This window comes from Carettochelys insculpta, chromosome 1 (genome assembly GCF_033958435.1).
Source record: "Carettochelys insculpta isolate YL-2023 chromosome 1, ASM3395843v1, whole genome shotgun sequence".
Classification (NCBI taxonomy): domain Eukaryota; kingdom Metazoa; phylum Chordata; order Testudines; family Carettochelyidae; genus Carettochelys; species Carettochelys insculpta.
The window spans coordinates 218,694,491-218,709,589 of NC_134137.1; the positions used below are offsets into that span (position 1 = coordinate 218,694,491).

Below are 15,099 nucleotides of genomic sequence, written 5' to 3' on the forward strand. Positions count from 1 at the left end.
AGATCCCTATTTCCTACCCTATGAAAAAATATCCTCTTTCTTTCTCCGTTTAATGTTTGCTTCCGTTTCCTCTTTTGATGGGGAAATGCATCTGCTTGTATAAATTAGAGTACAGTAGGGTCTCAACATTTGTGAGGGTTCCATGTCCAGAACCCTTGCAAGTGTTGATTTTTCGCAAATATGGGGAGTGCCCAGGGTCCTAGGGGAAGTGGCGGCTGCCAGCGCTCCATGGCCAGGGCCCCGGGGGAAGCAGCTGCTTGTGAATAATTAAATTCGCAAACATTAAGTTTGCTAATTGTGAGACCCTACTGTATTGTATGTAAGTACTGACCCCAACCCTTCTGCCTGTTAACAGGATTACAAAAAATACTTTGTGCAAAAAATACATTCTTTCACCCTCAGAAAGAATGGAATAGTTGAGAACAGATTTGTTTTCACTAGCAAAAGGAATCCACATCCTCATTTACCACTTGATCTCAGTAATTAAAACATGAATGTTACAATTTTTTTGTCCTGTTTCAGAACCGTGAGCCTTTGATGCCCTCACCGCAGTTCATCAAATCTTACTTCAGCTCTTTCACAGATGACATCATCTCCCAACCTCTGCTTAAGGGTGAGAAATCTGATGAAGATAAAGACAAGGAGGGGGAGGCTTCAGAAGTTAAAGAAAAGTGAGTATGGGGATTATTGGTAAAACTTGTCACAACCTCAGATACTCTACATCATTTTATTTTATGTGTATATTATAGCATAGTGTTAAGGTAGCAAAATTTCATAATAGGAAATGTTGGGAACTTTTTAAAACAAAATGAAATTTTAATTAGATCGGATTATATTAGTTCAAAACTTTGGATGGCTTTGATTTTACCTTTTAAGTATCTGCTCTTTTAGCATTTTTTTAGTGAACAGCAGTAATGGGTAGCTGACGCAGTGAGAAGGGACACTGAAGATCAACATTGCTGAAGTTAAGTTTGGTGGCCAGGGGGAAGTGGAGAGCTGCAACAATGTTGTTGGAAGAAGGGGGATTCTGGATTATAGGAATGTTTCCCTTCCTCCCTTTGGTGATGTCTATAACAATGCTGTGGGGAGAAGATGGGAAAGAATGTGCTTGACACACTAGTACCTTTCAGAGCAGCAACTTGAAACTAAAACAGTGGAGGCTGAAAGACCTAAAGTTGTAAAAAATGTAATAAACGCCATCTGATATCACTGAGAATGTTAATACCTAAAAGTACCAAAATAAAATATGTGTTTACTAAGAAAAACTCTTGCTGAGCACTCCTATTTTGCATATTCAGTGTAATGAGGGTGCTTGCTTACTTTCCTGTTTTGCATTAGGGTTATTATTTGATAACATCCTCACGTGCTATATGGAAACATTTGCAAGCAACATTATAAGCTCCCTAGAGCAAGTTGGGGCAAACCAATCAATAGATTTTTTTTTTACCTGTGTGAAAATATTCTGATTCAGAGGCACACAGTTGTGCACACATTGCTGTTTAAAGTACGATTCTTTCCCTCAAGTCCTATTCAGAATGTAAAAACTGATGTGTTAATTTTACTGAGGTTTTAAAAACATTAGTTATAAAGCCCTACTTTTAATATTTTATTCTGTGATTGATAAACCTGGCCTACTCCCCCAGAGTTCTGGAAGAGGTTATTATTGCCCCGAGGACATAAGCAAAGACTTCAGAATAGCACCATGGCTGGAGTCCTAATGTAGAGACTGCTGTTCCTTGATCAAAGGTCATACCCTTGTGACTAACCTATCATTTCTAAAGAAGTGAAGTTTTAGGGCTGGAGTGGATTCTTTCACTCCACAACCTGTGCACTTTTTTCCAAACTACTTTACTTACAGAGTCCCTGATCAAGGGAATATTTTAAGGATGTTTGTAATTTTACTCATGGTGTTACTTTAAGTGTTAGAAGTAACAGTGTAGCAAACTTGCTATTTGTTATGATTGAGAAATATGAATTCCTAGTAAAACATTCACAGTGCATTTGTTTTATACATATTTAACTGTTCTGTACTTAATTTGCAGCTCTGGGTATTTAAAAGCAAAGCAGTATATGGAAGAAGAAAACTATGACAAAATTATCAGTGAGAGCACAAAAGAAATTGACGTTAAAGGCAAATATATGGCAGAGGCTTTGCTGCTGCGAGCCACTTTCTATCTGCTTATTGGCAATGCAAATGCTGCCAAACCTGATTTAGATCAGGTCATCAGTATGGAAGATGCTAATGTAAAGGTAAGAAATCTTAAAATAGCCAGAGTTTACTTTGCACTGATTCTACTGAAAAAATGTTAATGCTTGCAAAACAGTTTGCTATTTTCAAATTCCCTGGCAGTTAGCTCTTTTTTCACTACTTTGTCTCATTATTCCTGGTTTGTGCTAATCATCACTGAGTGGATATTTTCATCTCAGTGTGACTGGCAGGCTTAGAGGTACAACTGTATGGCAAAGTTTTTTTTGGTGGCTTGTACGGTACATATTCAGGTAGCTTCCAAAGTACAGGTATAAACAGCAGCGTACATGATGAGAAAAGTAGAGACATGACTGGAGGAGAGCGTATATACCACAGGATGTACCCTGACACAGCTCTCCACTCACAGAAGCTATGCCTCCACATCTACACTGCTATTTTTAGCAGTGTATTTTCTCACTGTTGAAGCCCTTCACCACTGCAGGTAAAGAGACTGACCAGCGAGGCTGGGCTCTGCATGCTACTTGTTGCTGCTCTTCCCTACAGTGGTGAAAGGCTCTGGCAGTGGAGAGCTGCTGAAGCCTTTCCCTGTTGCCTCCCCCTCTGTCAGAACCTTTCACTAACGTGTAATTATGCACTGCAGTGTGGCTGCAGTTCCAGGTACACTTTGTGCTATTGCCAGCAGTGTGGTGTGTAGACCAGTATGGCCATGCAAACATTGCCTGAGAAAGCTAAGTAGCAGTTATATTGGAAAGGCCTTTTTCTTCACGTGTGTTATCCACGGGGCGAGTAACTTATGAAATGGTCCTGTTGGGCTGCCTCTAAATAAAAGCAAATCATGGTTCTCTGGTATGGGTCCAAAAGTGTTCACTGCCTCATCTTATGTGTATTTGTGCTTATCTTAATTTGTTTGTAAACAATAGGTGATATTATAATATAAATATAGCAAATAATTGACATGATTGTTAAATCACTTCCTAATTGCTGACCCTTTACAAGTGAGAAGAAAAAAGTGGTCATAGAATAGGAAGCTCAGATTGGTGAATCTCTAATATCGTATGGAGAATGACTAATAGAGAGAATATCCATTTAGAAAATAAAGAAGAAACAAGACAGGTTTGCCTCAGCTTAATGATAAAACTTAGAGAGCAGATAGGATTTGAAGTCAGTAAGTTAAGGTGCCTGTTAGTTGCGAACAACTTAATTCATAAGTAAGACAAATGCTCGGTTTGATTTTTTTTTTTTTTTTCTTTGCACACTAAATTGCTAAGAAAATAGCTTCTGGTTTTGGTAGATATGTCCCTTACAAGACATCCCAAAAAACAATTAAACTTAAGTAAAAGCAGAAGCATGGGTTGACATGGTATAAAATGACCCTTGTACATAATTGTATTAATGCTTTTAAACTTTATGTAACACATTTTACTACCTTTTTACTGTTGCTACTTAAAATGAATGTCAAACTTTTGTCATGGGAGAAACCAATTAAATGAAAAGTTGTCTGTTACATTACAGCAACTAAGGATATGTCTCTATTAGACATGGAAGTCGAATGCAGATACACAATTTTAGCTATGCCAATTGCATAGCTAAAATCAACGTATCTGCACTTGGCCAACTTGTATGTCTTAACAGGGGAAGGTCGACAGGAGCGTTTCTCTCTTCGACCTTCCTTATTCCTGGCGTCTCATGAGGATCACAGGGGTCAACTTTGACCCCCTGAGAGCTTGGTTTCACGTGCACACAAAATCAAACCCTGCAAGATTGACTGTGAGTGGTCTTAAGACCAGTGAGAGAAGTAGCAACAGAAATTATTTAAAAATAAAAATTAAATTATTTATAAAAGTAATTTAAAAATAAAAATGTTTGGACTTTTTTTTTTTTTATAGCTCCGTGCTAATGCCCTGATCAAACGAGGCAGTATGTATATGCAGCAGCAACAGCCTATGCTGTCTACTCAGGATTTTAACATGGCTGCTGATATTGATCCTCAGAATGCAGATGTTTACCACCATAGAGGACAGGTAAGAGCTGCATTGCACAGAGTTCTAATTCTTTTAAGTTTAAATATTGGGTTAGCTAGAACTAAGGGACGAATACAGAGAAAAGATCAGTAAATTGCTATACATGCTTGATATAGTGCATTGCAAAAATTGCAAATTCTACCAGTAGTAATCTGACGACCATAACATTAAGTCGAGTAGACTATATGGTAGTAGTTAAATGCATAGGCAAAACTGACTGAGACTAAATAAATGGTTCAGTTCACAAATTAAATAACTTTTTGTTTGTTTAATACGGAATGTGGAAATAAGATTATACTAAACAAATAACCCAGCTGTTAATTACTTAAGAGAAGAATAAAACTTCTGTACATCTTGCCTTGGAAAACATAAAATAAACGCCTGTCAAATGAAAAGGAAGAATATGAACTTTGTTAAGTTTATATTAGAAGATATTTTAAAACACAAATTCTAGAGAATTTAAGATTATATTGTTAACCTCCAGATAATCCATTTGCATCAAATGAAGTCAAGTGGCTTTGGAAAACAAAGCACAGAGAATGTGCAATGTGAAAATCCACAAAATCTGTGCAAAAGAATTAAAGCAGACAACCAGCACCAGAAATAAGAAAAAGGAGGTGCAGACCTATAAGCTATGTGCTTATATTTGAACACTACCAGCTGTGAATGAAACCAAAATTCAATTTCTTTAACAGCAGTTTTGTATACTCAGTGGCAGAGATTTCTCTGAAGGGTTTATGCTACAGTTGTAAGACTGAAAAACAATCTCTTCACATAACTAACTATTATAACATAGAGGTCCTGCTTAAGCATTTAAAAACACAGATTAAATGCAGAATTAGGATTTATTTTCTTTCCTTAGCTAAAAATCCTACTTGACCATGTTGAAGAAGCTGTGGAAGATTTTGATGAATGTATTCGATTACGACCGGATTCTGCCTTGGCACAAGCACAGAAATGTTTTGCATTGGTAAGTGATGTATCGTTTTTCTTTTTTTTTTTTTCCACTGAATGTATCCAGCTTTATTTTGATGTTTGTTTTTCCATTTTCATCTTAAATTAACAGAAAAATCATGCATCAGTATATTTTGTAATCCTTTCATATCAAATTCAAGAAATAATGAAGGAAAATTTATTTAGCCTTTTGTTCATTTGGCAAATTCTTACCACTTTTATGTGTTTAGACAAATACTTTGTATTGATACTTTTAAAAGTAGCTATTTATTAACATCCTGTAACAAAGCAATATACTGTTTTTTCTTCATCATAGCAAATGCAGCAGTACTTTACTAATGCAACTGGAAAAACTAAGATGTCTTCTAGAAGTATCTATTTTAAGCAAGTGACTACTTGTTAGCCGGTGGCCAGGTAATGTGTGGTGAGGTACTCCCCTGGGTTCTAAACAACCCAGTTTTTTTACTGTTAGAGCAGACAGCTCCTAGCACTCTCACCCACGGCCTGGCTACACTACTCCACCAGTATTGGAGACTTTGCAAGGGAGAGCTGCCATAATAGGAGCAGTCAGAGATCCAAACCTTCTGGAGAGAGGGAGGCCAGCTGCTGGTAACTACCAGGCCTCCCTGTCTTGGCCAAACTCCATGCTAGTGGATGGTTGGAAGTGTGGCCAACTGCTGCAGACACTGACTTAGCAGAATGTAGGCACACATGCCACTTTGTCTAGTTTTTTGGCGAGGGTATTAATTTTCATTTAACTCTCTCTCTCGGGAGGCTGATTTCCTGCCTTATTTACTCATTTTGGTTTCTTATGTTTACGCTCTGTTCTTTAATAGTATCGCCAAGCCTATACTGGAAATAATCCTTCACAAGTTCAGGCAGCCATGAAAGGCTTTGAGGATGTCATTAAAGCATTTCCAAGGTGTGCTGAAGGCTATGCACTCTATGCTCAGGTGTGTTTGATCTTATCTGTGTTACAAATTGTTTTATTCACATATAAACAACTAAGTCTAAGCAGGTAGATTTTGGCATAGCTGTATGAACTACACTTATTTATATAGTTTCCATTGTAAGAAAGGATGAATGGAGTGAACAGTCAGTCGGCTTTAATTTATCTGAATGCATTTGTTAGTGTTCTGACTTCAGATGGGTAATGCAATAGGGACCAGTATAGAGTCCCATGTGTATGTGTGTTCAGCAGCAGAAGTTGCTGAAGACAAGAATTCTTAAGGATACAGTATAGCTAACAACTTGGGAGTTGTGCGCACTAGTTTATGGTTCCTCACATGCAGTATAATTACCAAAAGTCAGTTGTGATCCTGCCATTATGCGTATTATGAACACTGATCTATGTAATCCACAGCATGTTTCTAAAAGGGTTGATGAACCAAACGTTCAAAAATTCTGATTTTTTTTTAAAAATTAACTATGGTGATTAACTTGTGCATGTGCCTGCCCGTGTGTGTCAGGAGAGAGCCAAGTTGGGAGAGAGTGGCACTGATACAGTTTTGAGTAGTTCTAGATTTACTCAGTGTGTTGGTTTTTCGTATTTTAAGAGTGCCTCTTCTCATGCAAAAACAACAAGAAGTCCTGTGGCACCTTACAGACTAATAGATATTTTTGAAGCATAAGCTTTCGTGGGCAAAGGCGTGCTTCATCAGATGCAATGTAGTGTGAATTCGTCTTTCCCCCAAAAGCTTATGCTTCAAAATATCTGTTAGTCTATAAGGCGCCACAGGGCTTCCCGTGTTTTTGGTGGATACAGACTAACATGGTTACCCCTCTGATTCTTCTCATGCAGGCATTAACAGATCAGCAGCAATTTGGGAAGGCTGATGAAATGTATGATAAATGTATTGACCTTGAGCCAGACAATGCTACTACTTATGTGCATAAAGGGTATGTGTTATTGAATCACTAATGTTTCTGCATTTCTTAATAAGTTGCTGATTTTCAGGTGTCATCACCTGATTACGTATATTTGTCTGAAAAGGTCAACCCAAGACTAATAGCTCTAGTACTTTACAGTTGTAAAAATAGTATTATAATTGCTTTTTTTTTTTCCAACTAAAATGTAAATCAGACTGAAATTTCAGTATGTTTTCATTGGCATGCATTCCAAAAGGCATAGCTACTGGATATCACTGTAAGAACCTTAAAATTTCTCTATGTAATAGATAACCACTCTAGAATACAGCTTTATGCTCTCAGTTTTAACACTTACAAAAACAATTTGGCATTGATCCTCCTAATGGAAACAGTTACACTTGAAGGAGGATGTAATTTGTCTTTGTTATTCTGTAACTGCTGACAGCGTGTTTAAATTATATTTGACATTATCTTCTTTTCAGATATAAACTAAAAATTATTACCCACCCTGCATAAGGAACTTAACTATGTTTTTATAGGGGATATTCACTTTGTCTAACTTAGACAGGACTATGTGTGGAATATACAGAACTAAGCCTGGTCTTCTAACCAATATGTCTTTTTGCAGTTTACTTCAGCTTCAGTGGAAGCAGGATCTAGACAAAGGCTTGGAGCTCATAAGCAAGGCCATTGAAATTGATAACAAATGTGATTTTGCATATGAAACAATGGGAACCATTGAAGTGCAAAGGTAACATTTTCCAATTTTCATTTATGGAGACAAATGACGTTAAGTTACCTTTGGAATTAACAGCAGTCCAGTAGGTTTCTTCATCACTCACTACTTTGTACTGGAGAGAAGTCTCAACAATGGAAGCTGTAGGGCAGGACTCAAGAGTCCTGACTTGCTTAGGCTGCGTCTTCACGGAGCCGAGCTGCTGGCAACATGATGCAAAGGAGGGGTCTTGAAAATGCAAATATGTGCTCATTTGTATAGTCATGTAGTTCATTTGCATAGTCACATGAGACTGTCCTGCTGGCAGAGGCTTCTGCTGGTGAAAACACTCTTTTTCTATGTTTAGGTATCTTAAAGGGGATTGTAGATGCTGGTCATTATTCTTTGGAACCAAAGTGAGTCCATGGCAGCCTCCTACAAGCTTTTTGGGGCATAAGGGGCTCTTAATATCTTGCAGCTCTTTATGCTGGGGAAAAAAAATCAGGCATAAGGGGCTGCCAGCAAAGTGGGGTTTTGCTGGCAGAACCATGTTTTGTTTTCTGCCAGCAGGGCAATCTCAATTAGTCACATGAATATGCAAATGACATTGCATTTACAAGCTCTCCTTTGCATAATGCTTCAGGCAGCACTGCTCTGTGTAGTGGCAGCCTTACTGTAAAGTTCTAGTGACCCCATAAATTCCCCAAGTTGCCAGGAGTTTGCAGAATAACCCCTTTTTCTGTAATTGGTATCATGCACATTTCACCTTTGTTCAAGAAATTGCTTTCACGTCATGATTCAGCCTTTAACGCTTCCATGCTAAGTGCAGGAGAAGCAGGTTAAATATATGGGGCCTTTTTATACAGTATTTGAAGGGCTGCTAGATCAGATTCAGGTGACAGGGTTTTGTCAATTAGGTGAGTATTTATTTGATGAAAGTTGTTGCTTAAAAATAAACTATCCAAATACCCTTGGTGTGACCTTCAAACTATCCACACCTAACTATAAAAAGAAAAAAAAAAACCAAAAACACTTCTAGGGTAGACTAAATACTTTTCTGTATGTCCCTTCTTGCTCTTTAAACGCATTTCACATCTATGACAAACTGGCATTTCTTGTGTATCTGTTTAAACCACAGTTGTGCAAGTAATATCTCTTGATGAGAGAGGGCTCCTTGATCCTGTCCCTTTATCCCAAGAAGCTTGAGCAGACTAGGCTCCAGCCACCCTAGCCTAAACTTACTCTTAGAGATAGTGTTGTTTCTCTTCTCTGGGACTATTTGCATGAAATTTCAAAGTAGTCAACAATACTGAGCAATCAGGTTGAAACCACTTGTGGAATATCTAGTCATAACCTTGGCAGCTAAGCCAGATACTCATGGGATCTGTTTGATTTAGTTTCAGTGAAGAGTCCTTTTCTTCCCTCTCACCACACATACCAGTCTCATCCTCTGCCCATTTTTTTCCCTCCGCCTTGTCTTCACTTTTAAGTCTTGTCTAAGAATCAGTGTGTCTTAGTTGTAAGAGCTCTGTACTGAGAGTCAGGAGGTCTGCGTTCTAGTCCCTGTTGATCTGTTGGGTGATCATGGGCAAGTTCTGCTGGCTCTGTGCCTCAGTTTCCCCATATGTAAAATGGGAATAATTATATTAACCTCCTTTGTAAAGTACTTTGATATCTGCTGATAGAAAGTGTTGTTCAAGAACTATTACTACAACTGAAAATGTGTTATGCTGGAAAACATTTAACACAATGGCCATGTCTACACTGGTACAAATCTTCGAAATAGCCATGCTAATGGCCATTTCAAAAATTACTAATGAGGCGCTGAACTGAATATTCAGCGCCTTATTAGCATTAGCACGCTTCTGGCTGTGGCGCTTCGAAAGCACCGCTTTCGAACGCCCACGGCTCAGCGAGGCTACATGTGGGTCTTTTTTGAAAGGACCCTGCACATTTCAAAATCCCCTTATTCCTGTCAGCTGAAGGGAACAGGGGGATTTCAAAGTGTGAGGGGTCCTTTCGAAAGGACCCCTGTGTAGCCACGCCAAGCCACGGGCATTTGAAAGCGGGGCTCTTGAAGTGCAGCAGCCGGAAGCGTCCTAATGCTAATAAGGTGCTGAATATTCACTTTAGCGCCTCATTAGTAATCTTCAGAATGGCCATTAGCATGGCCACAGCCAATGTGAAACAGTTTTTTGCTGTTGTTGTGGACTAGGACAGTGAACTGGCAACTGGCTCAGGCCTCTTGCAGTAATTTACCTGGTACCCCTTCTTCCAACTATGATCTGATGAAGTGAGTCTGTGCTCACGAAAGCTCATGCTCAAAACTTTTCTGTTAGTCTATAAGGTGCCACAGGACCCTTCGTTGCTCTTCCAACTATGTGAGTTTGTTTTCCCCTTGCAATTCTTACAGGCTTGAAAACCTGGCTTGAAAAAGACAAAAGAGTAACTGGTTGGCATGTTTTGTTCAGTGTAGATTCCAATCAAGTCCATAATATACTTAGGCTTTGGAAAAGCAGACAGTTGTACTTTTTTTAAGGAAGAATTTGCAGGCAGCTTGTCAGAATAATAAACTTGCATTAGTCAAGCTATCTTCTTGACTGGGAGGTCACTACTAAACTACATCATTACAAAATCAGCATACGTGCTTTTATGGGAGCCAGGGCATGTTTCCTGAAAAATATACGTTGAAAGCTCTGTGGCTCCCCATTTTGTCTGTGTAACCTCAAAACTTTCCCTTTTGGAATGTCAGAGTCCACTGAAAGCTGTTCCTCCAGCTGATGTAGTTGAGTAATAACAAAGCTAGTTACAGCTGTGCTATTTTGCATCAGTTGTGGAAAGTTCTTACCTGAAAACATCAAAATATGACCTGTAAGACCATTCCTTTCTCGTGGTGCCTTTGGTGCAAACTTACTGCTGTGTTTCACTGGGGCAATACCGGTAAACTCTCTGGGAATAAAGGTGCTATAGAAATGTAAGGTATTATTTTGTCTTATTTTGATAATCTGGTTTATTTCAGAGGCAATCTGGACAAAGCCATTGAAATGTTCAACAAAGCTATTAACCTGGCCAAATCTGAAATGGAGATGGCCCACCTCTACTCACTCTGTGATGCTGCCTATGCCCAGACAGAAGTTGCAAAGAAATACGGACTGAAGCCACCAACATTGTAAAAAAGAAAGGGGGGAGGGGGAGAGAGAGTGATCTTTCAAAAGTAAAGTTGCCCACTTCAACCTAGCCTTGAAGACACTGTTGCAAACCATGCTGAATGGTGGAACTTAGTTTTTTCCTGTTTGTGGTGTTGTCATTTGTTGCCTCTGTTAAATGTTTAGGCGTTGTGAGAGTGCTTGTTCAGGGAAGTAAGCTGTGCTGCCCTTGTTCCCGATGCAGTGGAAACCTTGCCACCTGTTAAGGGAAATAAAACAAAATTTCAAGGGAACAAAGGATATTTTGGCCATGCAAATAAAAACTTTAATACTTGGGTGATGTTGTTATGGGTGAATTTTGCTTTATCAGCATATTCAGAATTTTACAGCATGTTTTCCTGTTGATTTTATAGTTAATAATAGTGCTGTAAAATAGTTTTCTTTTATATGCGATTAATTTCTATGGGTTGATTTTAGTTTTGCAAAAACAAGGGTTAATATACAAAAGTATTTAATAGTTGGGATATTTTTAAAAGCCAACAGATGTGAAGACAAACCCTGTAAATACATCCAGGCATGCACAATATTCCCTTATGACCTCTTCCAGCCTCTGCATAACTATTTAGAAATGGTCCTGTGGCAGCTATAAAGAAGTTATTTGGTGTCCTTTCCCTCTCCCCAAAAAGCACTTGTGTACTGTAACAAGAACAATATTAAAAGTTTTCTGGGTAAAGCAGAAGTTAAACTGAAAAGGAAAATATGTTTCCTTCTACAGTTGTTCTCACTCTAATGCTAATGGAAATTGTTCACAAGTTTCCCATGCTTGTGAGAATTTTTCAAGAAACTGAATATACTGCTGAGACTTGGCATGGAACTGCCCAGGTATGGTTGTGACTGAGTTCAAACTTGGGACAGTTCAGACTTTTGGCCTGGATGTAACAGATAATGCAGTGTTTAAATTTCAACTCAGGAAGTGGCTACATCCTTGTTCTAACCAAGTCCTTGTAAATACCCATTACAGGATTGGATGAGAACATGAATAAAACTGAATCCGATAGCCCGATAATGGATTTGGACTCTTTTCTTAGTACTCAGAGCCCATTTTTGTTAAAACTACAAATATTCTATATTAAGAACACAGTTGTTCAGTGAACAGCACATTTCTTCTGATTTGACTTTTTCTTAAAACACTAGTATAGTATAAACAAAGTGTTTCTATGGTTAGGTATCTAAAGGGGATTTTAGATACTGCTCATTATTCTTTGGAACCAAAGTGAGTCCATGGCAGCCTCCCACTAGCTTTTTGGGGTATGAGGGGCTCTTAGTATCTCGCAGATGTTTATTTTGCCTCTCTTCAAACTTCAACTCCTTAATTTTGGGTCTTACCTTCACTGAAATATGTGCAGAACTGTACTGAAGTTCCAATCTATTGTGTCACTTAAAGGAATGAGCTAAGCAGGTATCAGGCAGTAGCTGCTACTTCTACCATCTAATAGATCAAGTTGTATTTTAACCTCAGCTTCCCTCTACCCCTTACCCCTGCCCAACAGTTGCTCTGAACAATGAGGTGGAGGACGGCTAGTAGACAGAGCGGCTTAATCCTCCCATTTACGTATGAGTCAAGAAGTTATTTACTCCTGAACCAGAGATGGTGGTATGGAATGAAAGAGATTTTGAAGATGCAAGCAGTCTTAAAGGAAACTGTATGAAAGAAAAGCAGTGGGCTGCTTATGACATTTTCAATCTGTACTTCTATTGAGAATAACAAGATGCTCAAATTCTCTGAAACTACTCCTAAAGTTGACTGTATCCTGTTTTCCAGCAGGGTTTTTATTTGCATGGCCTTATCTACAGCTGACGTTTGTTTTAACTCCTCCTCCTCCTCCAAAAGATTAAGGAAAAAAAAGCATGTGCTGCGTAATTACTACCATTCCACATCACGGACTGTTGCCTGTTTTTCAGATAGCTGAATCTGCACTGAAAGATGCATTTGTCTGTAATTTTTTTTGTAAATGACTTATCACCTGTAAAGTCACCAAATAAATACTACTTTCAAATCTCTCTCTTTTACATAAGGCGAGGTTTTGGTGGAAAATTACTTTCCTGCTAAGTGGAAACTGCAAAGCTATAATCCTAGTCTGTCTGAATGAGGTTTCTGTGACCTAGGAGGAACAGATTCTAAGTAATGAATAGTCAGAACTCCTTTTTGTTCTCTCTCCATTTCTCCTCCAAAAAAGGGGTAGAGTGAAGTAGGGAGTAAAGAACACAAAGTGTGCTTCCTGTTGTTTGCTAAGCGCGATGTTAAGAACTTAACCCGAGGGAAAAGCCCTCCACCAGCATATCCCTAGAGAGGAAACTGAGCAGTTTGCATTCCATTTACGTGGATGCAGTTATACCCCTCTACGGTGCAGTTGCTGCTCAGCATCCCAGGATTAGCCTGCTGTAGGAATGACTCTTGAGCCAATGCCTTGGCTTCCAAGGATGGCCTTTAAAGCCACAAGTGTAATGCAGCTTTTAATTCCTATGTTGTCCATAGCTGGTTTAAAATAATCTAGGAAAAGTGAACAGATACTGCAGATCTTGATACAGGCTTGGTACACATGGTACTGGGAGAAGCTGGATTCCTGGGTTTCTGCCATACAGCTTAATCCTGATCTTGTAAAATCCCCACTAGTCTAGTTCATGCACAAAGTGTCTTAGAAAAGCATGTCAAATAGATGAGGATGAGCTCATGCTTCGTGACTTAAGCCAACATGATTTGAACCCAGGTTCAAAGGGTGAATAATTAGGGCAGAAACTAGCTGCCTGAAACTAAAATGTAATTATTCAGTAACTGGTCTACATCTTATATTGACTATTGAGTGAGCACAGCTGAATCAGTAGAGATAGCTCTGCCCAGACTTTTCAACAGTGCTCATACCAGCCCTTCTGCATTCTTTATAAATGCAAGATATGGCCCTGTTTTCTGTCATTCTTAAAACTACTTTTTCCTTGCACCTGAACTTTGGGGGATATGCTGTTGCTAGTATAGTGCTGGTGGTGACTGGTGCTTTTCTATATTTATAGGAGTCTGATGCATATGTAAATAGCTGTTTAATAAAGTGCCTGTCTTCCATCAGCACAGGAACCATTAATGCGCGCCTTAACTAGTAAGTAGCATAAGAATTTGTGTAAAGTTGTTGTTGATTGTACATGAATAAACCAAAAAAAAACAACACTACATTACACTGAGCTCTTTTTGGGGCGGGGGGGGGCGGCTGCACTGAGCCTCATTAAAAAAAGCAGATGAAAGAAGGTTGCTATTGTGCTAGCAGGGCTGTAGTTGAGCCTCTGCTATGACCATTTTGTGACCAATCAAACTGAGAAATGGTATGTCAATTAGGCATGAGAAGAAAAAAGATTGTGAATTTTCTTTCTACCACCAGCTGTAGATTGCACTTTACGGAGGCTTGCTTGTATAACCTACCAAAGGTGAAAAATAAACTTTAGTTTGTTTTGCTGCATGAAAAACAAAAAGTATCCATCCTACTATCAGACAGTAGCTTAATGTAACAAATAGCTGATGTGGTTAAGGGATAGATTTTGACTGGGGCTCATACTGAGGGTGGCAAACAGCAATTTAAGGAAAGGATCAGCGCATGGCTCCTTGGAGAAATTTATATGAAACTAGACTCAAAATGGTACATTGTTTGCAAAATCTTTTATATTTTTCAACTAATAAATCTCCATTTCACCTTAGTGGTTTTTGAAAATTCTTATGTATACTAATGAAAACAAGGTGTAGCTACTTTATATTTGATATGCAAGCTGCTGTGATTGGTAGGAGACAGGTCCTGTAAAGCATAGCCACTGTTAGGGTGCTATATTGACAGAGCAGGTATTGTAATCCATGGCAGTCAGAAGACGCTCCGTCTTAGTCTCAGCTCTGATAGTAGAAATATTGTTTTACTACAAAGATACTTGAACTACTTCAAGTGCCAGTTTGTCGTAATGGAGCATGTTGCTGTAATTTGTCATCTCAGTTCAATAAGAGGAACAGTGAATAACAGGCCTGTTTTCAAAAGCTCCTCAGCAGAAGATACCTTTCTAACCACTTCTGCCACTTGGGAGTTACTCAGTTTAAAAAAAAAAAAAAAAAAAAAAGAGAGAAGTGAAAAATTGGGGGAAAAAAGGCACTTCTAGTAT

The 15,099-nt window shown here is 38.7% G+C and overlaps 1 protein-coding gene across 1 annotated transcript in view; it reads left to right on the forward strand.

The window, feature by feature from the left end:
• The window catches only part of TOMM70 (translocase of outer mitochondrial membrane 70), a 34,921-nt gene extending 20,792 nt beyond the window's left edge, over positions 1-14,129 (forward strand). The window contains exons 5-12 of the mRNA XM_074999449.1: positions 523-671; positions 2,043-2,250; positions 4,096-4,230; positions 5,093-5,200; positions 6,021-6,137; positions 6,986-7,083; positions 7,682-7,804; positions 10,788-14,129. Coding sequence (XP_074855550.1) covers positions 523-671; positions 2,043-2,250; positions 4,096-4,230; positions 5,093-5,200; positions 6,021-6,137; positions 6,986-7,083; positions 7,682-7,804; positions 10,788-10,941 — 1,092 coding nt within the window. The 3' untranslated portion in view covers positions 10,942-14,129. The remainder of the gene's footprint in view (positions 1-522; positions 672-2,042; positions 2,251-4,095; positions 4,231-5,092; positions 5,201-6,020; positions 6,138-6,985; positions 7,084-7,681; positions 7,805-10,787) is intronic.
• The last annotated feature ends 970 nt before the right edge of the window (positions 14,130-15,099 follow it).